The sequence below is a fragment of the Pipistrellus hanaki genome, assembly GCF_964339955.1.
Source record: "Pipistrellus hanaki genome assembly, chromosome: 3".
Taxonomy (NCBI): domain Eukaryota; kingdom Metazoa; phylum Chordata; class Mammalia; order Chiroptera; family Vespertilionidae; genus Pipistrellus; species Pipistrellus hanaki.
This window is the reverse complement of record NC_140505.1, coordinates 187410109-187435871: the sequence shown is the minus strand read 5'-3', so window position 1 is coordinate 187435871 and position 25763 is coordinate 187410109. Positions and strand designations below refer to the sequence as shown.

Genomic DNA, 25763 nt, shown 5'->3' with positions numbered 1-25763 from the left:
CTGAGGAACGCTCTGGAAGGTGCTCTGCCTCCTGGTGATGGTCATGGGGGACTTGGCTTCTTCACAGCGGTCTCCTTCTCTGTAAAGCGGAGGCCTGAGCAGCACCCCTGCCTCGGACTATGACAGACGCGGCGGTGTGGCCGGGGGAGCTGTCAGCACCCCGCCCGGCCGGCGCTCGGTAACAGCATGCGGACATGCTCTATTGTGATGCCGCTGCTGCCGCTGTGGGGAAGCACCGTGTGCACCTGCTGCCAGGAGCCTGCAGCCCAGCACGGGCAGGGAGCTAACATGCACCATCGTCACCTGTGCGGGACCAGCTGCGACCGCGGGGCATGGGGACAGCGTTCGGAAGGGCCCTCCTGGCCCCCGGGAGGGCCGGCCAGCAGGAGTCCGGGCTGGGAGACTGGTGTCGCCTGTCCTCCAGTGCAGGCGACCCGGGTGCTCTGCGCTGGTGGTCCCACTGGGGCGGCAGGTGGCAGGGAAGCCGCCCTGGGGACGCCAAGCCGAGCCTCAGAGCGCTGGGATTCTGGCAGGTAGGATGGGGCACTTCATCAGCCCGTCCGCTCCCTTTCCCGCTCCTCGGACACTCAGTCCCCGCCCCTCTCTGGCGTCATCCTTGTGCTGGCTCTCCTCTCCCAGCTGGGCCCCGGCTCACACCTTCCCCAGGAGCTTCACCGCCAAGGCCCACCGGGGCCTGCGCACAAGGGCCTGCGCACAGCACCTTCAGGGTGAAGGCCCGCCCCTGCCCTGCGATTTCTCCCTGTCTGATCCCGCCTCCCGCCCCACCCCCTGCACCTGACCCCTGGCCCTGAGATTTCTCCCTGTCTGACCCCACCTGACCCTGGCCAGGTCTCTGCTCATTGCCCTGCATTCTGTGTTCTGTGTTCCATTCCTGGTGGGCGACTCACAGTGCCCCCAGGTCTCCATGCTGCCACACTTCTTCACTTTGCCAGCGCTGTCCCCTGCCCGGAAGCCTTCCCCTCGCCTCTCCATTACTGTGGCCAGCTCCGACTTGCCCTCTAATGTGCCAGCCTCCTTGGAAGTCCAGCTGGGGTGTTGCCTTCAGTATACCTCCCCACTCCGCCACTCTCCACCCCGCCCTCTCCACCCCGCCCCTCCCTCAGCCAGGCAGTCCTGGAGGGAGGACTAGCATCGTGGCCTGTGCCCAGGCACATGCGTGCTGAGCGCCTGTCTTGAGTGTCTTCCGTCTGAGGGGTGAGCCCGGATGTAGGGTAGGGTAGGGACCCAGGTGGCTTTGCGGTGCCGGTCACCTTGAGCAGCCCTGTCTCCCCGTGGCCAGCATGGTCACGGTGCCGGCACTTCAACGTACAGCATCCTTCCTGTCTGTACTCCTTCCTGCTTCTCAAGAGTAGCTATTTAAATATAAGTGGGGCAGAGGAAGGCTTACAGTTGTTTGAATGGAACGTAATACAATAATTAATAAATAATAATACAGAAATAAGCTGGATTTCACATACAACTGTAAACCTACTTTTGCTCACGTGTGTGAGCTGATGGGTTGTACCAACATGAACCTTGTTAAGAAAAATCCTTTTCTCTTCTGTAAATCTTTCCTCCCGGGTTTGGAAGTCAGAGACGGCAGGTTGCTGGGGGGCCAGCATGTGTTGAATATTGTCGGTGACTGGGATGAAAGCCAGCTCACGTGGCGGCTGCCTGGGCACTGTCAGGCGTGAATGGGCTGTGGCGACCTCAGCTCTCCTGCCACCAGCTCAGCGACACTGACTTGGGTTTTGTTTTGTTTTTTAAATAGATTTTATTGATTTTAGAGAGGGAGGGAGAGGGAGAGAGAGAGAAACATCAATGATGGGAGAGAATCATTGATTGGCTGCCTCCCACATGCCCCCTATCGGGGACCGAGCCCACAACCCAGGCACGTGCCCTGGTCAGAATCGAACCTGGGACCCCTCAGTCCGCAGGCTGATGCTCTATCCACTGAGCCCAACCAGCTAGAGCCTGCCTTGGGTTTTGTTGGTGATTTTTTTCATCTTGCTGTAAATTTCAAAACGACAGCAAGGCCCTATTTTAAATGGGAAGTGAGCATGTGACGTCAGGGGAGGGCTGGACGCTCGGGTTCAGCCCGAGTGTGCTGGTGAGCTGCTCACCCGCTTCCCTGGCTGGGCTAACAGCGAGGCCAGGCCTGGGCGGGGACTGCGGAGGGAAAAGAACACTCATACATGTAATACAGGTGCTGGTGTTTGTGAACTGCTGCTGCTGCAAACCCCGGTGGCCCCTGGGGAAGGCTGCCAGGCCACCTGACTCCCAGGGCTTTGTCCCCACGGGAGCACCACCTCAGTCCCTCCCCCATTGCCCATCTCCCTGCAGGCCTGCCTTCCCGGGCTCCTCCCCCCGCTCCTCAGAACCCGCTTCCCCGTGAGCCGGGCTCAGGGGGACTCAGGGAGGAGAGACTCGGGAAATCCGCAGCCTGAGGACCCTGCCCTTTGTGGCAGGGGTGAAGCAGGAGCATGCTCAGCCCGGCAGAGACTCAGGGACGGGGACACTGGCAGAGGTGGCCGGGGTGTTTGAAGACGGAGAGAAAGGGGCTGAGAATACAGTCGATGGCTTTCTCCCCCGTTTCCTCCGCAACCAGCTGTGTCTGGCGTCCTTTCAGGTCAGCAGCTCCGAATGAACCACTGAACACTTGGTTATCCCTCCAAATTAGCCACTAGGATCTTGTCCCTTGTTATTTACAATTTGGAAGAGCTAGTCTCTCCTTTCATATGTGAGAAAAAGTGGCCCAAACTCACCTCGGTCCTTGTCACAGCAGAGAAGGGTCTGACCTGTGGGCTCCTGGCAAACAGCCTGGTCTCTTCATCTTAGACGGGGACAGCCACTCCTGCTGCTCCGGGGGCGGCAGTGTCTGGAGGGGGTGCACCCACTGTGGTGCTTGGCACAGAGCAGTGCTCAGGAAGGGGAAAGAGTGCTGATTGCTGTGATTGGGAGGCAAGTGATGACTTCAAGGCAGAAGACACCTGCTTATACACATGATGATCAAAGGCCTTTAGCCAAAAGTCTGTAATGTAAGATCCTTTCTAAAACATTATTGTTATTATTATTATTATTATTTTTTTTAATCTCTCTAGTTAGGCATCACCTCCTCTGGAGAGCTGACCCTGGCCCCTCAGTCTGCGTGAGATGCCCCCTGGGTGCCCTAAGCCCCTCACTTCCCTCCATGGTACCGCCCTCAGCTGGTCTGTCTCCCTCCCTGACCCCCAGGCCAGAGTGGACACTGGCCAGGTAGACACCGAGAAGCTTCCAGTGGCTTCCAGTGGTTCTGTGGTTCCTGCTGCTGAGAGAAGGCGGGGCTTGTCACCAATGACGTGGGGTGCCTTCCAATGGGAGAGGGATGAGCCGTGAGGAGCCGGCCAGCGTGGCTGTTGGACAGCAATGAGGCCGGGGGGTCTGGCAGGTGGGCTGCGGCCCAGAGCCCCCCTCCCAGCGCCCCTGTCTCCTAGGTCGGGAACTACAAGCGGACCGTGAAGCGCATCGACGATGGCCACCGCCTGTGCAGCGACCTCATGAACTGCCTGCACGAGCGGGCCCGCATCGAGAAGGCGTACGCGCAGCAGCTCACCGAGTGGGCCCGGCGCTGGCGGCAGCTGGTGGAGAAGGGTAGGCAGCCCTGCCGCGCCGCTCCGGGCAGACCGCGGACCTCGGTGCCCGTTCCTCTCTCCTAGGACGTGGGCAGGAGTGCGTCTTCAGCTCTGGGGCCGGGATTCCCTGGGAGAGAGGGGGGCGGCCACCCAGCCACACAGGCTGCGTGCGATTTCCTCTCCCCACCCTGGGGACAGCCTCTGCGTCTCCCACGGAGGCTGCGCTTGCCAGTTTATCGCAGAACAGCTCCCACCCGGGGCCACCTTGGGAGAGCCCCCCCGAGCGGAAGCCGGGCACGCAGCCCCGGGGTGCCGGCCGGGGAGCCGCGGAGGCGTGAGCCCGCATGGAGGAGCCAGGCGGGCCTGGATAGGTCCAGCAGGGCTTCCGTTCTGGATTTTAATGGAACCGCGGGTTTGCCTCTCCCCGTGGCCCAACAGACGATTCCGGAGCGTAGAGACAGGCTGCTGTGGGCATGGATGGTGCCCGACGCCCTTCCAGCAGTGGGGGCGCTGACGGCCTGGGGTCCTGGGACAGCGGGTGGTAGGAGTTTCTCGGTGTGTTTCTCAGGTTCTCCTGTGACCGCTGTCCTCGAAGGTGCCAGCCAGGGGACTGGTCAGGTCCTGGAGGCCAGGGGCTCTGAGGGCAGGGCTCCCAGGGTCTGGGCCAGGAGCGGCTATTCATGATGAGCAGCAGCCAGGCAGGGGCCAGTCCCTCAGTGAATGGTGGCTGCTGCTGTTCATTCTGCCTCTCGGGATCCAGCTGTGGACACGGTCCCTCTGTCCGTTCGGAGCTTGAGGCTCAGAGCGCTGCCCCTCGCCTTGTGGGTCCTGCCCGGCGCTGTGGATCCAGGCAGGACAGGGAGTGCGGGTTTCATAGACGCTGGGGGCGAGAGGGTCCGAGGGGCTCACCTCTGCCCTCCCCAGTGCCTCTGTGTCATCAGCTCAACAGTGATTGTCCCCTGAGGCAGGACCTGGGCTTCTGTGTGCGTCCCAGCTCTGCCTTTGTCCCTCTCTCACCTCATGCCACCCCACATCCTCAGGGACAGGCCGCTGTGCGTTTCCTCCTGAGAACGTGAGTGAGTGGCTCAGGCACCCCGCCCCACGATCTAGAGATTTCCATCTGCCCAGAGCAGGTTCCTGCCTCCAACTCCTTCCTCCCCAGGACAGAGGACTCTGCGGGGGGCACAGCCCGCTCTCCCACGGGGCTCTCCAGCGGCTCTTCCTGGGAGGAGTGACAGGCCTGGCTCAGCCTGGGAGGGAGCGTGTGGCCCAGGAGGCGGGCCACAGTGCTGAGGAGCCCCCCGAGGGAAGTGTCCTGGGAGAGTGGTCAGCTCTTCCCAAGGCCCCTCCCCCAACAGCCAGCCTTACCCAAACTAAAACGGCAGGAATTGGAGTTTTTAAAGAGCCTAGCGACTTCAAAAAAGGAAATTTATGTAGCTCAAGTTCCCTAGCAAAAGAACGGCCGAGCTGATTCAGCTTCAGTTCCTTATTCTATGGTCCCAGGAACTGAAAAGGGAACAGCTGAGAGGAAAGTATCTGAAACAACCACAGGGAAGCCTCCTGGCCAGACGGCGGGAGAGCGGGCAGGAAGTCCCGGGGCTGCCCCGCGGGGACGGTGACGGCAGCTTCTCTGTGCAGGGCCGCAGTACGGGACGGTGGAGAAGGCCTGGATGGCCGTCATGGCCGAGGCGGAGAAGGTGAGCGAGCTGCACCTGGAGGTGAAGGCCTCCCTGATGAACGAGGACTTCGAGAAGATCAAGAACTGGCAGAAGGAGGCCTTCCACAAGCAGATGATGGGCGGCTTCAAGGAGACCAAGGAGGCCGAGGACAGCTTCCGGAAGGCGCAGAAGCCCTGGGCCAAGAAGCTGAAAGAGGTGCCCCCCGCAGGCCCCTCCCCCGCAGGCCCCTCCCCCCGCAGGCCCCTCCCCCGCAGGCCCCTCCCCCGCAGGCCCCTCCCCCGCAGGCCCCTCCCCCCGCAGGCCCCTCCCCCCGCAGGCCCTCCCCCCGCAGGCCCCTCCCCCCGCAGGCCCTCCCCCCGCAGGCCCCTCCCCCCGCAGGCCCTCCCCCCGCAGGCCCCTCCCCCGCAGGCCCCTCCCCCGCAGGCCCCTCCCCCGCAGGCCCCTCCCCCGCAGGCCCCTCCCCCCACAGGCCCCTCCTCCCGCAGGCCCCCCCCCCCCGCAGGCCCCCCGCAGGCCCCTCCCCCCGCAGGCCCTCCCCGCAGGCCCTCCTCCCCCGCAGGCCCCCCCCCCCCGCAGGCCCCCCGCAGGCCCTCCCCCGCAGGCCCCCCGCAGGCCCCCCGCAGGCCCTCCCCGCAGGCCCCTCCCCCCGCAGGCAGGCCCCCCGCAGGCCCCCCCCCCCCCCGCAGGCCCCCCGCAGGCCCTCCCCGCAGGCCCCTCCCCCCGCAGGCCCTCCTCCCCCACAGGCCCCCCCCCCCGCAGGCCCCTCCCCTGCAGGCCCCTCCCCCGCAGGCCCCTCCCCCCGCAGGCCCCCCCGCAGGCCCCCCGCAGGCCCCTCCCCCCGCAGGCCCCCCGCAGGCCCCTCCCCCCGCAGGCCCCCCGCAGGCCCCCCACAGGCCCCCCCGCAGGCCCTCCCGCAGGCCCTCCCCGCAGGCCCTCCCCCGCAGGCCCTCCCCCCGCAGGCCCTCCCCCCGCAGGCCCTCCCCCCGCAGGCCCTCCCCCCGCAGGCCCTCCCCCGCAGGCTGTGCTCCCGGCTGGGGACCCGTGCCTGCTCCTCCCCCTGCAGCCCTCCCCACTCTCAGGAATTCCTGCCTGTTCGCATCAGAAATAAAGGGCCACCCTCAGGCCGTACGCCTAGCGGCTCACATTTACCCGAGTCCCAGACTTCAGTGGGATCCTATGGACCCATGTTAGTCAGGACGCGGATCAGATACTGTGGTGGAGCTCAAAACCCAGTCTCTGAGCCACTAGCAGTGCCTCCCCCGCCCGGGACTTGTCTGCTGGAGAGATTTAAAGTCCCTTTGGTGAGGAGAAGGGTAGTTTAAAACTTTTCTCTCAAGTTTACAAATGATACTGAGATTTGTTTTCTGAAAGGAGCGACCGAAGCCACTGAGTCTTGTCCAGCCTTGGCTGCTGGAGGCTTTCAGTCAGACACACGCCCTTCCCGCCTCAGCACTCGAGGCCCCGCCTGCGCCTGGCCAGCCCCTTCCCCCCCTCCCGCCCCCTGGCTTCTCAGGAATTGCACCGTCCTCCTCAGAATCACTCCCTCCTGCCTGCCTTCTGGTGGGAACTGTGGCAGCTTTTGTCGCTTCCTCTGTCCCTGGCCTCTGTGCAATGGCACTACCCCCCTCATGTGGCCATGGCTACAAGCTCATCTCCCAAATGAAACCCGTGACTGGCCAAAGGAAGGAAGCTCCGTAAACAATCAGACACACGCCCAGCCTGTCCGCGGGTGTGGCTGAGTGGCCAGTGGAAGGTGTGGCCTGTGGCCCGCCTTCCGAATCTCCGCTCTGTGTCAGGTGTCTCTGTGCGGCTCTCTCTGCGTTTGCTGTTTCCGCTGCTTGGCGTGCTCTTCCCTCAGGGGGCACCTGCCCCGCCCGCCGCCCCCTGATTCTCGCTCCATGTCGTCTGGGGGCTTTCTCCAGGCCCAGCCCCCCACCGGCTTCCGACTCTCTTCCTGCTTTCCTCTCCTCCTTGGCACTTACCACTTCTAATTTACCCTGAACCCGAACTATTTCTTATAGTTGCCTCCCCCGCTAGACCAAAAGCCCCATGGATGCCCAGGTCCTTGGTTGGTGCCACACCTCATTCTGGTGCCAGGACGGCGCCTGGCTCACAGCAGCACCGGTCAGTGTCTGTGAATGGGCCTCGGTCATTACCGCGTGTGGTGACTCTGAGCCCAGCTCTGCACCCGCGCTTCCCTCGCCTCCTGAGAGCACAGGCACTTCCCAGGGCTCTGCGTCGGTGAGGATTCTGACCTTTCAGAATGCCGAGGTTCAGCAGCTCCTCTCCCTGCAGGTAGAAGCAGCCAAGAAAGCCTACCACGCAGCGTGCAAAGAGGAGAAGCTGGCGATTTCACGAGAAAGCAACAGCAAAGTGGACCCATCCCTGAACCCCGAGCAGCTTAAGAAATTGCAAGACAAAGTGGAAAAGTGCAAGCAGGATGTTCTTAAGGTAAATCACACACCTCCCCGTGGTGACGGGCCTGCCTCTCCCGCCGTGGATCCGGCAGCGTGGCAGCCTGGGCGGAGAGGGACACAAGTCACCCGCACTCCTGCCCTCAGAGGCCTCTCCAGAGCCCGCTGTGCCCGCCTCAGGGTTCCCGTGCTCAGGGAAGGTGCGGGGCAGCTGGGTGGCTGTGGGCAGAGGGGGAAAGAGAGCTTGTGCAGGACTCAGAGGTGTGAATGTCCCAGGGGAGCTGATGTATGAGCTGACACGGGTTTTTTTATTTTATTTTATTTTTTTTTAATGTATGGATCTTTTTTAAAAAAATACTTTATTGATTTTTTTATAGAGAGGAAGGGAAGAGGAGAGAGATAGAGAGCTAGAAAGATCGATGAGAGAGAGACATCGACCAGTTGCCTCCTGCACACCCCCCACCAGAGATGTGCCCGCAACCAATGTACATGCCCCTGACCGGAATCGAACCTGGGACTTTTCAGTCCACAGACTGGCGCTCTATCCACTGAGCCAAACCGGTTTCGGCGACACGGGAGGTTTTGAGGACCACATTGCCAGTGCCCTTGAGGGTCAGGCAAAGTAAGGCGTTTGCGATGCTGCAGACGGAACCTCTGCAAGAAGGGAGGGCAGAGGTGGCGGACCCGGCGGTTCAGAGCGATTGCTCTAAGGTGGAAGCGAGTCCCATGGCGGGTGGGGGCTGGGCGCTGGCCGCAGGGAGCCGAGGGCCTGGAGCCGGAGGGTTCTTCTGCAGCCTCAGCGTGAGGGTCCCAGAGCGGGCTGGGCAGAGCGGCAGGAGCCCGGTGGTGGGACAGGTGCTCTCTGTCAGGAAGAGACTGAGACGGAGCAGGTAGTGTGGCTTCCGGCCATCTGTGTCTTCACTGTGAACGGTCCCCCTCCCTCCCCTGCAGTGGATTAGGGAGAAGATCAAACAGGATGTTTTTGAGGGATCCCAGATGCAGGCGGCCTTCTGCCTGGGAGGTCTGGGTCCCGGGACTTAAACACGAGCCAGCACCGGTGACTGAACAGTTCCCAGGAAGTGGGCTGGGCCTGGGCCTGCCTCCAGCTTCCAGCCCTGTCCGCTTTGCTCTGGGGGAGAGAGGCTGCTACTGGTGCAAAGGAAAGAGATCGGGGTGCTTCTGAGATGCAGGTCACAGCTCCTCACTGTGCTATTCCTTATAAAAGTCCCCACGGCGGCTGGTGTAATACTGCCACTTAGTGAGTAATTCAGAAGTGGGGAAAGGGGCAGGCCCGAGGGCCATGGCACGGAGCCTGGCTGGCCCTCTCTGGGCGGTGACCTTCCTCCGTGGGGTCTGCGTCGTCTTGCAGACCAAGGAGAAGTACGAGAAGTCCCTGAAGGAGCTGGACCAGAGCACCCCGCAGTACATGGAGAACATGGAGCAGGTGTTCGAGCAGTGCCAGCAGTTCGAGGAGAAGCGCCTGCGCTTCTTCCGGGAAGTTCTGCTCGAGGTCCAGAAGCACCTAGACCTGTCCACCGTGTCCAGGTAGGTGTCCTTCCCGGCACAGACGTGTCCCGGGGCGGGCAGCGGAAGGTGCTTCTGAGCAAGGCTCGGTCACTGGTCTCCGGATTCGGGGTGCAGTGCTGGCCAGCTCTTCTCGCGGTGGTGAAGTTCCCCTGCCCAGGGCGAGCCCCTCTGCTGAGCCGTCGCCACTGCTCGCAGCAGCTGGTCACTGGCCTGAGCCCCCGGCCCCGTTCCGCGCGCCAGCGGCTGCTCTGCCAGCTCTGTGTGCAGCGCTGGGTCCATGCTCGGGCCGGCTGCAGCTCGGACTGGCTACGTTGGTGGGTTTGAAGTCACCTGGTGCCAGTACAGCATTTCCGGGCTGGCATGCCCTGCCCCCATGACGTCTGACCTTGCGGCCCCTTATAAGTCCTCTCTGTCCAAACTAGCTGGCCGCCAGCTCAGTCCTAGACTTCTCAGTGGTCCCGGGCCCGGGCAGCACAGACCCTCGGAGACTCAGATCTGAGTTGTGCTGGGAGCCTGGGAAGCTTTTTCTGCTCTTCTCTGTCTCTGGTCCCATGATGCCTTGGTTCAGGGCAGAGGTCTGGGCAACCCTGGACATAGACTCCTGCCAGCCACAGAGCAGGCTTGTTACCGGGAAATTACATCCCCTGTGTCTCCTTCTGGTAAAGCAAAGGCAACAGTCCCTGCCACCATTTAATTCATCTTACGGCAGTCTGTAAAGTGGGTGGCATTGTCTTACTAGTGAGGGGCCTGAGGCTGGGTGAGGCTCAGTCACTGCCTGAGGCCACCAGCTGGCTGGGGCCGGGCTGGGCTCCTCTCTCTCTCTGTGGAATTGTCCCCCACGGGAGTGCTTGTCCTCGGTCGCAGTCTGGCCTTGCTCAGCCCTCCAAGCCCTCTGGCCAGTAGATGGGGTGGTAGTGTGTGAGGGCTGCTGTGACAAAATCACAACTGGTGCTTCCCTCCCTCCCGGAGCTGCAGTCTGCAGCCTGTGTGGGCAGGGCACACTCCTCAGCAGCCTGGCGGAGTCTTCCTGCGGGGCCAGCTGTGGCGTCTGCTGTCAGCCCTCGCCTTCCCAGGCCCAGACCCTCACCTCAGTCACATGGCCATCCTCCCTCTCCGAGTCTGTGTCCAAACCCCTCTTTTTATAAAAAGATGCCCATAGATCAGGGCCCACCCTAACGGCCTAACTCTGATTTCCTCTGGAGAGACCCCGTGTCCGGGAAGGTAGCACTGAGGTGCTGGGGTTAGGACAGGAATAGACGGAGGAGGAGCTGAGGACTGGGAGGGTAAATGACTTCGGCCACAAAGGTGGAGTGAAAAACACAAGGACCCACAGGGACACATGCTCCTGTTCCACGTGGTCAGCTTCTTCGGAAAGAGCTGCTGCGAGCTGTCCAGCAGGAGGCGCCCCACCTCTGAAGGGAGGAGGAGGAGGAACGTTCCCGACACTGGGCTCTGGAGCTGGTTAGGCGGACACCGCACTGGTGGCCTGTGTGGCCAGATGCGGTGTTTTCTGTATTACTGTTACAGACAAAGCCACGTTGCCCTGGTGACTGAAAGCGGGCTGGTTAGAAGCCAGAGCTATGGCTGCACCCATTGGTGGTCACCTGTGCCGCTGAGGCCAGAGGACCGCCGGCCGAGCCGGGGCGGGAGTCCCGGTCCGTGTGCAGCCGGCTGTGGTGGCTGCACACCAGGTGCCGTGTGGCAGCACCGGGCTGGGTGAGTGTGGCCGCCCCTGCCGTCCAAGAGTCACGCTTCTCTCTGATTCAGCTACAAAAACATTTACCGGGAACTGGAGCAGAGCCTCAAAGCTGCCGACGCCGTCGAGGACCTGCGGTGGTTCAGAGCCAACCACGGGCCCGGCATGTCCATGAACTGGCCGCAGTTTGAGGTAGGAGGAGGCTCACCCGGGACCCCGTGGCCCGGCCAGGGCCCCGCCCACGGGTCGAGTCACGCACTGTCTCTCGTTCCAACTCCACGTCGGCCTTTGCCCTGCTCGCGAGAGCTGTTTCCCCGGCGACGCTCGAAGACAAGCCGCTGTCTAATTTGTGGGCCCCGGCATCCTGAAGGCTGAGTCTCTAGGGAAGGTGCAGCCATGTCCTTTCCCGGGAGGAGCTGTGGTCACCTGCTGACCACTGGCACTTCCTCAGGGCGAGTCCCAGGAGCCGCAGGCATGCAGGCCCCCGACCCCCAGTTCCCTGCCCCCTGGATGTCCGGGAGGGGCGGCCAGTGCACACAGCCTGCGGGCCCGGCCCCAGCTCAGCTCCTCCGGGCCAGCTGAGGGGAGCGGGGCTCAGTGCAGCTCTTCTTCCCCTTCACGCTGTCTTGTCTCAGACAGTCGCTTGGGTTCAGGGTTAGCTCTCCTCTGGTGCCATTTCCATGGGTCTGAGCCTCCCAGTGTCCTTACCTGCAAAATGCCCGGGGATCTCAGCTCTGCCCTAGGATTGGGCCGCCAGACCCCCGCCCGCCTGCCCCGCTGGATGGCAGCAGAGAAGCCGAGGGCACTGGTCCTGCTCCCTGCTCTCCGAGGGCGGGGATCTCCCTCCTCGCGGTGGAGCAGGGCCTCTCCATGGAGGATGTTGGAAGCGACTCTGCCTTGGACTCAGGCCGAGCGGCTTCCCCCGATTCAGTGCAGCCAGAGCCCAGGTGCAGTGCGGTCCCGCCTCACCGCTCACCAGCTGAAGGGTGATGAGCAAGTCATTTGCCCTGTTGTGACTCAGTTTCCCCATGTCTAACATGTGCGGACAGTAGCTGTCTCCTCGGTGTCTCCTCAGGGACCTGGGCCAGACTGGGTTTTGGCCGTGGGCCGACCACACAGAAGCCGCTTGGCCCCATCTTAGCTGCAGTTGCTAGGCCTCCATGTGTGCCTGAGTTCTCCGGGGCCTCTCAGGAAGCTGCTTCAGATGACAGCGTGGGCCCTGCACTGAGCGCCCCGCCGCCCCGTTTGTGGGACATTCCCAACAGGAAGCCGAGCGCAGGCTGTGCCTGCCGCAGGCCCGGGCCCTTCCAGTGGAAGTGGACCTGGAGGAGGAGAAGGCGCCAGCCCCCTCCTACCCCTGACTCAGTGGGAAGAAGCGGGTGAAGACGTGTCTTGTGCACACAGCCCGTCCCCATCCTGCCCCTTCTCCTCGGTGGCCTGTCGGTAGGCAGTACCCAAGCGGCAGAATGGCCTGGCAAGGAAGATTTGAAGGCTGTCTCCTGGGCTGGGAGTCTGGGCGGGAGCCCCTGGGTGGCCCTCTCGGGGGGTCCGGGCCAGGGCCCACATGGGCGGATCATGCTTGTCTTTCTCTAATGAAATGATCTGTTTTGTTTTCCATGCCACAAGGATGAAGTAAGTTACTATTTATGGCTAACTTATTGAATCCCAAACCCTGGTGTGTGCAGCTCCTGGGGTCTGTGTGGGTCTACAGCGACCCTTCCTGTCCGTCAGGCTGGGCTTGAGCACAGGGGCCGCAGCCACCGGGCAGGACAGATTCCCATTCCAGAGGTCCCCGAGGGCACTCGGCTCCCGCTGAGGTCACCACGTCATTTCACCTGGGAAGTGATAGACAGGTGGCTGGCCTGAGCTCCCCCAACTCTGTGGAAAGTAACGTTTTCTCTCTGGGTCTCGGTTTCCTCGTCTGAGCAGTTGTTAGACTTGGATTGTAAGAAGGCAGTGAGCCTTAAGGTCCTGTAAGCGCAGTGAGCACAGCGGGGACAAGATGGCACCAAGTGCCGGGCGTCAGCCATGTGCACGTGCGTGTCTGGGAATCCTGTACAGCCCTCCCCCTCCCGCTCCGGTGCACCCGGGACCTGGTAGAGCTGGCCGCTTGCCGGGCAGAGCGGACCTTCGAGAGGCGTGCCTGCACAGGAAGAGGCAGCGCCGGGCAGGGTGCCCTCCTTGGAGCCTTGAGTGGTCCCTTAGCTTACCTGCCCTTCGGTGGTGCAGGGCCCCGGCCCCGATGGGATTTGCCCCCAGGGCCTTGTTTCCCATCGCAGACTCGCTCAGGGCCAGTTCAGGGCACAGTCCGCTCTGAGGCCAAGCCCCGGCCAGGCTTTAGACTGGTGTGGCCTCCCAGTGAACTCTGACTCTCTCCTCCGGTGCCGGGGAACAGGAGTGGTCTGCAGACATGAATCGCACCCTCAGCCGGAGAGAGAAGAAGAAGCCCACTGACGGCGTCACCCTGACCGGCATCAACCAGACGGGCGACCAGGCTCTGCAGAAGCCCAGCAGGTGGGTGTGGGCACCTCCATCCTGGGCCCTCTGCTGGGCCAGGACACCGCCCGCAGCCTGGACACCTGGGCGTGTCCCCAGTGGGCTTCACAGGGTCCCCCATGGGCATGTGAGCGCTGTGAGCGAGGCCTCGGAGCATCCTGGGAGGACCCTCTGTCCCGGCTGGAGCTGCAGAACTATCCAGAGAACACATGCCACACACGCTCTGGGCCTGAGTGAAGGGAGACGCTGATCCGGTGCTGGTAACATGGTCCCCAGTGGCGCACATGGGCAGGTGGAGGTCACTGACCATTTCCTCCGGGCTGCTTTGGTGTCCTGGCCAGTTTGCACTTCCCCCAGGCTGTATGTGGATGCTGGGAAGGGGTGGGGAGGGGCAGGGGCACGGGGTTGTCAGGTGTCCCCTTTCTGAAACCACCTTTGCTGAGAGCCGTGGTTATTTCTCATTGTTCGGAGAGGAGACTGGCCCTGAGGTCACTAGGCCCTCGTGGATAGTGCATGTCGACAAGGCCTGTCCTCACCCAGGGTGCCCATCAGATAAGCTCCGTCCCTCGCAGAGCTAGCTGCGGGCGGCCCTCCCTGGGAGCCGAGCCCGGCTGGCCGAGGCCTCCATCATGCCGAGAGAAGTGTCACGCATGACCGTGGCTTCCGAGGAAGGGCCAGCACAGGTTCCGGGCCTTTCTGTAGCCCCAGATACCGAAGCCCCACCCAAAGCTACCCGCCCCCCCCCCCCCCCCCCCCCCCGCCAGGCAGACATGGCTGTCCGCTTCCAGCTGCTTTGTCACATCTGCCGGTGGGCGTGGCTAAGTGAGCGGAGCAGAAAGCACCGTCCCAGGTCGTGCTGCCCCTGTGTGATGGGTGGGGTGGGGAGGATGACTACCACCCCGGGGAGTGCCTGGGTCAGCCGCCCAGGACCAGTCCCCTCTCAAAGTCAGAGGAAGGTGCCGAGGAGGGAGGAGGGCCTGGGCTCTCAGACTTGTGGCCCCAGTGGGCTGCCGTCCGGTGCCCTTCACCAGGCCTGAAGTCGGTAAGATCATGGGTCACTCCAGTGGCATTTGAAGCATTTCTCCCCCACCCCTCTCCGTCTCTGAGCCGTCCACCCGGAGCTCAGAGTGTCTGCTCATGCAGCCTGGACGTGGTGAGGTGGTGCTGGCCCCGGAGCCTGCCCTGGGCTTGGTGTCTGGCCGGCAGCGCAGAGTTACTCAGGGTGCAGACTCTCGGGCCTCTCTTCTCTACCATCTGTCCTGCACTCAGCACTGCAGCCCTGCAGCCCATGGCTCTGGCTGCCAGCCCTCAGGCCAGGCTTGGGTCTGGTTTCTCTGGTCCTCCAGGCGGGACAGTAGGCAGTTGACATAGTTGGACAGACGGGTTTGCTCTCTGCAGCACAAAAGGGGTCCTTCCTGCCTAGACAGGGCTGTTCAGTGGCTCCCGGACTGCGTTTGGGACTCCAGGCCCAGAAGACGCTTAGCAGCCAGAGGAGGGGTGCGCTGCATCGTGGGGTCCACAGAGCTCTGGGCCCCCAGGCTGAGCCCCAGCCGTCTGCCGGCCAGCTCACAGGATGGGGAGGACTGGATAGAATCCCCATGTCCTCCCCCCGGAGCTCTGATGCCCGGATGGAAATGCAAGTCTGTCTTCTAAGACACTTAGTGTGTTTACAGCCAAAGTATCGCCACGTATTTTGCTGAAACAACTTTCTGCTCATACAACATATTCCTCCCATCTGACTGTGCCTTTAGCCCTGACCCTGTGACCCTGCAGCTGGGAGCACCCAGGACCGCAGGGGCTGCCCAGCTGGGGTCCCCTGAAAGCTCTCTCTCTCCCCATAGCGACCTTAGTGTCCCGAGCGTCCCCTCACGGTCAGCGCAGTCACTGTCCAGCTACAACCCCTTCGAGGACGAGGACGACACGGGGAGCACCGTCAGTGAGAAGGAGGACATTAAGGCCAAAAAGTTGGTGAACAGACGTTTCCCTCTGGTCTTCACCTCGCTCGCTCTGTCTTTCTCTTCTCTCTGTCCAGAGTCTCGGCCCCTTGGCACCGACAGCAGCATGAGGCCCGCAGGCGGCGGCCGGCTGCCAGCTGGACGGTCTCTGGCTTTTCCATTCCGCAGGGCGGGGGGCACCGTTAACAGCCTGTGTTGCTTTCCTCTGTCCCCCATTAACCTGGTCCAAGCCTCTGCACAGGAAGACGGGCCGCGGGGTGGCGCGCAGGAGCCGCCGGCCCTGCCTCTGCCAGGAGCTGGTGCGGTCCGGCAGGTGGCCTGCCGTGCGGTGATGCCGAGGGGCCGTGCTCCTGCGGAGGAGTCCCCGGCCCAGCAGGGCCTCCCGCCCCTGGCAGCCCCGTGCTCAGGGCCCTGGCGCCCCCTTTCTTGCAGCGTGAGCAGCTACGACAAGACGCAGAGCTACCCCACCGACTGGTCCGACGACGAGTCCAACAACCCGTTCTCCTCCACGGACGCCAATGGGGACTCCAATCCGTTTGAGGAGGACACCGCCTCGGGCTCGGAGGTGCGGGTCCGGGCCCTTTACGACTACGAGGGGCAGGAGCACGACGAGCTGAGCTTCAAGGCTGGTAGGTGGCCCCCGGGCCCTGGGAGAACGCTGCCCCCTGGGGGGCTGTTTCACTGCAGGGCCGCTCATCCCGCTGGTTCAGTGTTGGGTCCCCCACTTCAAGAGTAGCGGATGCTTGCCCGGCCCAGTGGTTGAGCATGATCTATGAACCCGAGAGGTCACAGTTGGATTCCTGGTCAGATGCTTGGGTTGCGGGCTTGATCCCCAGTAGGGGCGTTTAGGAGGCAGCCAATCACATGTGTGTGTGTGTGTGTGTGTGTGTGTGTATATATATATATATATATATATATATATATATATATATATATATATAAATTTTTTTTCTTTACAATGCCAGAGCTTAGCAGGTAGTGAGGTGTCTGTGCCTTTGCCTAGAATGGTGCCTCTCGCTGGGCGAGGCCTGGCACCACAGGGCACCAGCGCAGGAGATGCTGGTCGCCAGGACCACCTGGCCCCAAACACCTTGCGCACCAGCCTGCAGGTCCCCTGAGGAAAAGCCGTTCTCCATGGGCCCACTGGCGGTGCCGCCTTGCCCGGACCCGGGTGGCTTTTGGTGTGCCCTGGGCAGCAGAGGCCCACCTTAGGGGTGGCACCTCTCACACTCTCCCTGTAGCCTTGCTGTGTCCACGTTTATCACCAACACAGCTCTGCTGCAAGGAGCCAAAACCTCGGTTTTATGGCACAGCCTGCATCCTGACCTCAGGGCCCTGCGTGCATTTTCTGGCCTGTGACTTTTTTCTTCTCTCTTTTATTTTCATTGTTTTTAAAAATCTTTATTGTTGAAAGTATTACATATGTCCGCTTTTCCCGCCTATCGGCTCCCTCCAGCCCCACCACCCCCAGCCAAGTCTCACCACCCCACTGTCTGAATCCGTGGGTTATGCATCTACGCATACAAGGGCTTTGGTGATTACCCCCCACCCGCCCTCCCGCACCTTCCCTCCGGATTCCACACTCTGACCCATGCTCCCACGTCTCTGGGCCCACTCCATTCATCAGTCTGTTTTGTTAATTAGATTCCACATGTGAGTTGGGCCCAGAGTGGGGGCTAAGATGTGAGGGAGACTGACCGGTGGTCAGGGTGTCACGTGCTGCTCACCAAGGCCCTCCGTCTTGCCCTGCAGGGGATGAGCTGACCAAGATAGAGGACGAAGATGAGCAGGGCTGGTGCAAGGGGCGCTTGGACAATGGGCAGGTCGGCCTGTACCCGGCGAATTACGTCGAAGTGATCCAGTGACAGCCCGGTGGGCTGGCCGGCGGAGGGGGCGGTCCCAGGAGCTCCGTTAGCCTTCGGCCTGGGCAGCACTCCGGCAGCTCCAGCCGGCCGTGGCATCCACTCCCTTTCCTGCAGAAGATGATGGTTCCATTGCTTTGGCTTCATGGTGTCTCTTGAAGACAGACGAGCCGGTCATTTCACCTGGGACTTGGCAGCCTTTCCACAGTGCCGATGGAGGGATCTGACACCAGAAGACAGTACACGACATCCGCCCTTGCCGCCCGCTCCCTGCTCAGTGTGCATGTGGCTCTCATGGATCTCAATATTCCCGGCCTGTCTTTCCGCCGCCTCCGCGTCTGGTGGGTTACCCCGATTCTTGTTCCACCGACTTCTTTCTCCGATGCGCTTCTCACCTGCAGCTTAAGTGAACAAAATGCCATTTTCTGAGGTCTTTACTTAGGCCGTGTACAGCTATACTTTGTGGTACCTGTTCATCCATTCACTTAGGCGTAAGTTAAGCACAGATTGCCATATACCAGGCATGAGAAGTGCATCCTGCTTCCGTGTTGTGCTGTTACTTGCCCATCACTGCCCGGGCCCCGGGTCCATTCAGACAGGGCATGAGGCAGGAGACCACGGTAGAGGTGGGCGTGCGTGTGGCTGGGTTCCTCCCGCGAGCATGGGTGTCAGGAATAACTAGTGCTCCCCGAGGCTCCATATTTAAAAACTATCTCCACTCTCTTCGTGCTGAAAGCTTGACTCTTGCAAATGAGTAATCTGTCAGTGATGTGGAAGGCGAACCTGAAAAGACTCGCTTTTCAGACACAGGCACCTGTAGACCAAGACAAAACACTTTACGTTGGGCAGTCTTGTCCTGGTGTATCTATATATTTTATTTGATATTCAGAGAATCTAAAGAGCTTGTCTACTGTTTCCATGAGATTTTAAAGGCTCTTGACAGTGGATTTAATTTGTAAACTGCTTTAGACCGTGGCCTTCAGGCCCAGGCCTGGCTGGTGGGCTGGGCGGGCCTCCTCCAGGCTCGGATGCGGGCCAGGGCCTCGGGCCCCTGAGTGGACACTGCCAGAGGGACATACGTGCCACAGGCCAGCTGCAGTCCGCTGCTCACTCGCCTGCGTCCCTCCGGGGCAGCACTGTAAGCTCCGGCCGCAGCAGTGCGGGTTCCCGCCCCCGTGTCCCTCCGGAGCCCACAGCTGGGGCTCACCCATAGCGCCAGGGTCTCCTCGGAGTGTCCTCGGTCATCAGGGAGCAGACGTGCCGCGGCAAGACGCCACACTGTAATCAGGTGGGGAGGGGGGGAAAGCTTTTATTTTGTGTATCAGACGGAGAAATGGCTGCCGCCATATAAGCTATGCATTTACTCATGTTCCAGTGAGCGCAACTGTCTTGTTTGGAAGTGGATGTGTGTACGTGTTTATCTTGAAGACTTACCAGCAGAAATCCTCATTCCTTTGCTACAGATTACCAAAAATTGTCACGTCTTTTCGGTTCAGAAGTTTCTTTAAATGTATAGTATTTTAGGGAAAAGAATCAATAAACCATTGATCTCGTGAGTGTGATGTCTCTGTGCGTGTGCCTCATGCTCACATTAGCACGCGCGTGTCTGTGGCACTTACAGCTTTGGGGCCGGGTGAGAGCCACGCAGGCTGCTGCCCAAGGGCCGTCCCCGCCCCACTGCCCCTGCTACCTCCGAGGCAGTGGGATCTGAGGCCTGCGCCCCTGGGCTTTCTCTTTCCCCAAACCTGCCCCAGTGTGGCCTGGGCTTCCCCTGTGGGCCAGACCAGAGTCCACGCCTGGAGCACCTACTTTGCGCTGGGCCCTGTCTGCTCGTGCACCTTCTGCACAGAGCGTGCCCCTCCCAACGCCTGGGCGTGGGTGAGTTTCCCCATTTCCCTTTGGCACGGCACGGAAGAGGCTCCAAGGGCAGACTCATCAGAGGAGGCCAGCAGAGTGCACCCCAAGTTACATCCCCTCAGACCCTCCACACTCACGGGGCAGGAGAACGGCCTGAGTGAGATGAGACAGATGAGACGGCTGCCGTAGCCACAATCAGCAAACCTGGTGAAGCCGCCCGGAAAGCGCCCACCGGGGCACCGGGCGCTCGGAGCCAGGAGTGAGGTAGCAGCTGCCGCTGCAGTCAGTGCCCAGCTCATGCTGGATCTCTGCCACCTCGTCGCTGGTCTGATGGTGACGGGGCTCCTGCTCTCCACTTCTGAGAGGAGTAGGAGCCCCTAGAACTGCCCGCTGCCTCGGAAAGACGGAGGGCAGGCTGCAGGGAGGGCCCAGAGCAGGCTGGGACACTGTGAGCACTGTGCCCTGTACGCCAGCCCGTGGGGAGAGGGAGAAGACACAGGTCCGGGAACTCCAGCTCAGTGAATCCCCACCGTCCCGACGGCACTAACTCAAACCCCCATCTGCAGGTTCTTCAGGGCGGCCCTTCCCGGTCCTCCGCTGACTGATAAAGAGCCAGGGGGCGAGCGGAGGGACCCTCAAAAGCTGGACAGAACCACCTCCGCTCAGCGAGGCCCTCTTCTCAGGCTCCTGTTGTTCCCAGAGCCCCTGCAAGGAAGGGCCCTCACGGCCCACCTGCCCACTCCTGTCCTGGCCCTGAATCCCCCCTCTGGGCCTCAGTTTCCCCAGGAAAGAGTGGGGCCTGCCTTCCCGGGAGGTGGGGGGAGAGGTAGAGTAAGGAGGGAAAGGCCACAGGAACTCGGGAGGTGGTAACATTAGTGTGGTTGTGAGTGATACCCCATTCCCCTCCCTACAGCCACCCTGGGCCACCCTCCATACAGGGCCACCACGTCAAGTCCTCTCCCACTCAGCCCTTCCCTCCCTACAGCCGCAGCCTGGGCCACTTCCTCTCTCCCCCTGGATCATGGCTGGCCCTCCAGGAATTACCAGCAAACAAACCAGAGGGTCTGAGCGACCTGCCTCAGGCCTCACCGCAGCCTGGGCGGTGGGGGTTTGAGCTCTGGTGCCCGGCTCCCAACCTCAGGGGCTGCTGTCTGAAGCACTGGCTCTCACACCTGGAGGGCCTGTTACAACCCCGCTTGCTAGGCTGAACCCCCGAGTCTCTGAGTCACTAGTTGCAGTGGGGCCCAGAGTTTGCAAATCTAACAAGTCCCAGGAGATGCTGAGTCAGGACCACACTTGGAAAACCACTGATCCAAATAGCAAGTCAGAGGTGCCAAAATGCCAGCCACCTACGTGCTCCTGGATTTGTTCAGATGACCAGGGGGAGTTAGCGGGCAGCTACAGAGAGGTGTCCCACCAGCATCAGGGGCACCTTGTGTCATTGATGAGATGCCTGTACCCAGGCAAGTCCCTTCAACTCCCTGACCTTGTTTCATCGTCTGGAAAATGACTCCTGCCTCCCCCTGAGGTCAAGGGTATAAAAGTGCTTGTTATGAAGGTCGCCTCAACCCCAACGCCATCCCAGCTCAGGCTGATGATAACCAAAGTGTGCAGACCCAGGTGGAGACACCACAACTTCCTCAACCAGTACCTGCGCATGAATGCTTCCTACAAGCCAGGGATGCAGCCATGTACGAAACTATTGATATGTAAGAAGGCTGGGTTTTCCATACCAAAATCTGACAAAACATTTTGTTTCTTCACTGAAACTTAATGACAGTCTTACAAGGCATAAAGATGAAGTCAATAATTAAGAGCATGGACTGTGAGGTCATATTTCCTTCACTTAAACTTGGTTCCAACTGTGTGCCCTTAAGTAGCTGTGTGACCTTGAGCATACTTAATTTCTCTAAGCCTGGGTTTGCTCATCTATAAAATGGGAATAGTAGTAAGCATTCATATTTCACGTGGTGGCAGGCCCTGTTCTAAACTAACATTTATTAACTTGTTCAGTCCTCACCACAGCAGTCCCATGAACTAGGTAAATATTATTATTCCCATTTTTGTTGTTAATCCCTATCCAAGGATACTTTCCCCCCATTTAATTTTTGGAGAAAGTGGGAGGGAGGGAAGAGGGATGGGGAGAGAGAAACATCACTGTGAGAGACACATCAATTGGTTGCCTCCCACAGGCACTCTGATCGGGGCTGAGGATGGAATCTGCAACCCAGGTAACCCAGGTACGTACCCTTGACCAGGAATCAAACCCTTGACCCTTCTGGTGCCTGGGGTGATGCTTTAACCACTGAACATACAGGTCAGGGCTATTATTTTTTAGACAAGGAAGCTGAGCAAGTTGGATAACTTGCCAGTCTAGATTCAGAGTCAGGCAGTGCAGTGCAGGGCCGGCCCACTAGGCTGTGCTGTTGGATGAAGAGGGCACAGGCCTCAGAGGACAAGGAGGTGCCTGCCCCCCGTGGTGCTCTTTTAAGGGGTGCCAACCAGGGCGGGAGCTGCCTGACCTGAGACTTCCTCCGTGCTCTGGCGCCTCATCACACACTCTCCCTGCCTCTTGCAGCTGCTGGTATGTCTGTCTCCCCCACTGACTAGCAATCTTGTCTCTCCAGCCCAAACTAAGAAGAAAAAATGAGATCAATTTCGGACCAATCAATGAAACTCAGATTACATATGCTCCTTGACTTATGATGGGTTTACATCCTGATAAACCCATCGCAAGTTGAAAATATCCTAAGTAAAAAATGCATTTATTGTAAACTAGAGGCATGCAACAGTGAGGTCCCTTGGCCTGGCCTGCAGGGATCAGGCCAAAACCAGCTCTCACATTCCCTAAGGGGTCCCGGATTGTGAGAGGGCAGTTCTTGGGTGATGCACCCAGGAACCAGGCTCCCTCCTCTCTGGTACCAAGTCACTGCAGCTCAGCAGCTCCTGCATTGAGTGTCTGCCCCCTGGTGGTCATTGCCCATCATAGCTACCAATGGGAGTTGAATGGTAGGACAGACACTTAGGCTTTTGTATATATAGATTATATGATTGTCTAACCATTATGCTGTACACCTGAAACTAATAAAAAAAAATATGGAATGTAAAAGAAAAACGTTACATAGAAGTTAAAGAAAATGCATTTCATACACCTAATCTACTGACCATTACAGCTTAGTCCGGCTGGTTTCTACTGAGTACCTATTACTTTCGCACCATCTTGAAGTCAGAAAGTTGAAAAATTTTAAGTCAAACATCATATATTGATGGTATATTTGTTTGAGCTTCTTCAAATTCTTTGTGGAAAGGGCTGGGAAATGAAGGGAGAGCTGAAGGAGCAGATGGACATAGGAACTACAGAGAGAGCATCACTCCTTTTAAGCAAATAACTAATGCCCGCTGCCAAGGGGCCAACCTCCGATGAGCGAAGGATACAGTTTGGCATCTGATGCCATGACCACAGTCCCAGAAACCTGAGTGCCCAGCCAAGAGGCAGGAAGGCAAAAAGCCTGGAGCCCAGTGGCATTCGGTCAAAGCGACAAGGACTGCAAGCAAACTGTGCTGCTCATTGGCCACTTCAGTCAAGATAGCCAGGCCCCCAAAGATGTAATTGATACCTTTGTGATGTTCTGCCATGTAAGCCAGATGAGACAAGCTGTGGGGGCTGCAAGCTTTGGAGCTTCAGCCCCTCGTGTGCCGCCGGCCTTTAATAAATGGCTCCATAATTCAAAGAAGAAAAAAATAGCCAGGGCCCTCGATTGTAAAAGAAACAAAAATTCAGATGAGTGTTTAGAAACCAAGCAAAAGTATTCAGAAAAACTTTAGTCACCCACGATGCTGCTTCCAGGGGTAACACTGCTGACATTCTGGGGGACTGCAGCTTTTCTTGTCTTTTTTTTCTATTCATACCCACGGGCAGACGTTTTGTTGCCATTGTCATTAATTGTGTTTTAAAAATATGGTCATGTTGTAACTGCAGTTTGGTATCCTGCTTCTCCTGACATTTCATCGCAAGCATTTTCTCCTGACCCTAAGGACGCTGAGCATTTGCTTCCTTCCCACTTCTTTTCTCAGCTTTGAAGGTGTAATTCACACTCAGCAAAGGGCACTCCATTGCATGTACAGTGCTACAAGTTTTAATGCAGACAGCTGTGTAACCGCTACCACAGTCAAGACACACAACTGCCCCATCATCCCCCTACCGCAGAGGAACAGACTGAAGTTAACAGCAGTCACCCTTGAAAATGGGCACGCTTCTGTCAGCTCATTGGTTAGGGATTGAGTCAACCTAGGTAGCAGTCAAGCCTGGTTTTGCCATTGCTCTTTATCTCCAGCGCACCTTAGTGTTAAAGCTGCGTTAGCGATGGGCTGGGGTAACCTTGTGCTTAGCGTGAGGGCTGGGGTACCAGAGTTGTCTACCGCCGTGCCTGTCCTTCCTTCGTGGTAGCCTGCTGCTGCTGCTTAGCGCCAGGCTCATGGACGTGTCGGTGGAGGTTCTCTGTTGACCTGGGTCAGCTTCAGTCTAAGGCCTCCTGATGACATTCCCGCCCTCCTCCTGGTGACAGCAAACCTGGGTGGTGCCTGTGATTATCGTGATTGGGACTTTCCTCTCTCCTCCAGTGGCAGCAAACCTGTTCGGTATGAATTAGAATCTGAGCCCAAGTGTTCCTGACCTTCCCTCCCAACAAAACCCCGCCCTCCCTGCTCCCAGCAACAGAGGGATTTCCTTCTAGCCTTCCCCCTGCAGCCATGACATTCTGTTTACCCTTTTAAAGCTAGAGGATTTCCTATCCGCTAGTGGACTTGGTATTACTGGAGTTCGTTCTCTTCCTTTCCTGGCAGAAATGGATCTTTGCCGGTACCCTGAGGGAGAGTTTGCTTTTCAGGAGAGAAAGCAAGTGGGTGGGGGTTTGTGCCTTCCCCCGAGGGCGGCATGCCTGCCCCACAGGGTTTTTCTCCACTTTCTGTCTCCATCTTCTCGTGAAGAAAGAATTCTGGTGGAGGTTTATGGAAAAAAGCTTGTGAGTGAATGCAAGTCCCTTTGTATCTGAGGCCCCCGACGACTCCAAACTGACACGCTAGCTCACATGTGGCCTTTAAGAATTCCTTAAAATTTTAGGTGATTTCCTTGCGCCCACTTCTTTCTCCGAGCTCTGCCGAAGGTGAGTGGGTTCTTAAGCTCCATCCTTTTGGAGAGTCTTGTCTTTCTTGGAATTGTTTGCTTGGTTGCTTTGCAACCTCAGCTCTCTGAGGGGCTCAGGAGAAGGTGTGATTTTGTAGATTATCCAGCCTTTTCTCCTTATGATGTTGGCATGATTGACGACCTCTGCATTTATACATTCTAAGCCCACATGAAAAGTCTTCACTGAATGCATACTACATGCCTGGCATCGTTCTAGAAGCTGGGGTTAGGGGTGTGGACCAAACAGATCTGAGCTCATGAAATCTACATTCAGCGGAAGGGAGGCAGATTTATTTACAAATTATAGTGTCGGGGGGAATAAGTTCTCCGAAGAACACTTAAGCAGATGAGCTAAAGGACAATAATAGCATCTGTCCCTTCGCTTCTGCCTGCCTACACTGCTACCCTTCCCTGTACTATCTTCCTTCTCAGGGACCCTGTGGGAGAGCTGAGTGAACACACCGCGCCCTAATCTGACACATAACTTGGTAAGATTTCAGCTCCAAACTAAGTGGGACCATCGTGCCCAACAGAAAGGACATGACTGTGTCTCAGGAATATGCCAGGTGTTCTGTTTAAAGCCAAACCAGTACGGACAGACACAGAACACAGGGGTACCTATTTGGATTCAATCTAAAGAACGTTCCAATAGCCACAGCTGTCTGTTCCAGAGGTGATGGCGCCCCTTCGTGGGGAGGGCCCCCCTGCTCCTGGCCAGTCCCCAGCGGCCCCAGGGTGTCTGACAGGCGGGGAGGGCGCGATCCCAGCCCAAGAGGAGAAGCCGGAGGCCAGGCTCTCCCCGGAGCCGCCCTCCTGCTGCTCAGCTCTGGCCCCGGAGCAGAGAAGGGAGCGGCTCCGGAGCAGAGGCGCCCAGGCCTCGGGCCAGGGAGGCGGCATTGCATTTGACTCCCAAACCTGTTCTTTCCCTGCGCAGCCGCCCGCGGCGACATTCCCGGGTGTGAAAGAGGCGACTTCGTCCACGTTCAGGCCGTTCTCGCGGTCTGTCAGCCGGAGGGCGGGAGCGGCCCGGGAGAGGCCGGGACCATGCTGTTCTCCTCCATTCTGCCCCATCAGAACTTCTCTCCCTGACCCCGGTCCTAAACCGACACCTTAGAAAATCCATGTCCGTGTGAGGAGCGTCCCCCGCACGGCATTCAAGTGAGGGACTGACAGAGACCGGGCGTCGGCAATGGCGGGCCCTTTCCCCTCACGTTTCCCCCTTTGCCGCTGGGAGGGACTGGCGCTGCCGCACTCACGGGGCGAAGTGAGAAGGCCTTGGCCAAGAAAGCAACAGTCCGCCCGCCGGAAAGGCGGGGGTTCCGAAGGCCGTGCGCCTGGGCGCGAACCCCACCCTCCCCCAGGCCAGGCTCACCCCGCTGCCCGGCGCTGCTGACGACGACGCCCTGAAAAGGCGCGCGCGCCTCCTGCGCACGCGCGCGTAGCGTCAGGGGCGGGGCCTGGGTGGGCGGGGTCGGTGGGACAGC

General features: G+C 59.5%; 1 protein-coding gene across 6 annotated transcripts in view; it reads left to right on the top strand.

Moving 5' to 3' along the window:
- The window catches only part of PACSIN2 (protein kinase C and casein kinase substrate in neurons 2), a 99059-nt gene extending 80263 nt beyond the window's left edge, over window positions 1-18796 (top strand). For 4 of the 6 annotated variants that reach the window (XM_084878148.1, XM_084878147.1, XM_084878146.1 and 1 more), the window contains 9 exons: window positions 3474-3630; window positions 5250-5485; window positions 7586-7741; window positions 9074-9249; window positions 10999-11119; window positions 13323-13441; window positions 15265-15387; window positions 15811-16007; window positions 17131-18796. In XM_084878148.1, the coding sequence (XP_084734274.1) occupies window positions 3474-3630; window positions 5250-5485; window positions 7586-7741; window positions 9074-9249; window positions 10999-11119; window positions 13323-13441; window positions 15265-15387; window positions 15811-16007; window positions 17131-17243 (1398 nt within the window). In that variant the 3' untranslated portion in view covers window positions 17244-18796. The remainder of the gene's footprint in view (window positions 1-3473; window positions 3631-5249; window positions 5486-7585; window positions 7742-9073; window positions 9250-10998; window positions 11120-13322; window positions 13442-15264; window positions 15388-15810; window positions 16008-17130) is intronic. The other 2 variants (XM_084878151.1, XM_084878150.1) reach the window with 1 other exon arrangement.
- The last annotated feature ends 6967 nt before the right edge of the window (window positions 18797-25763 follow it).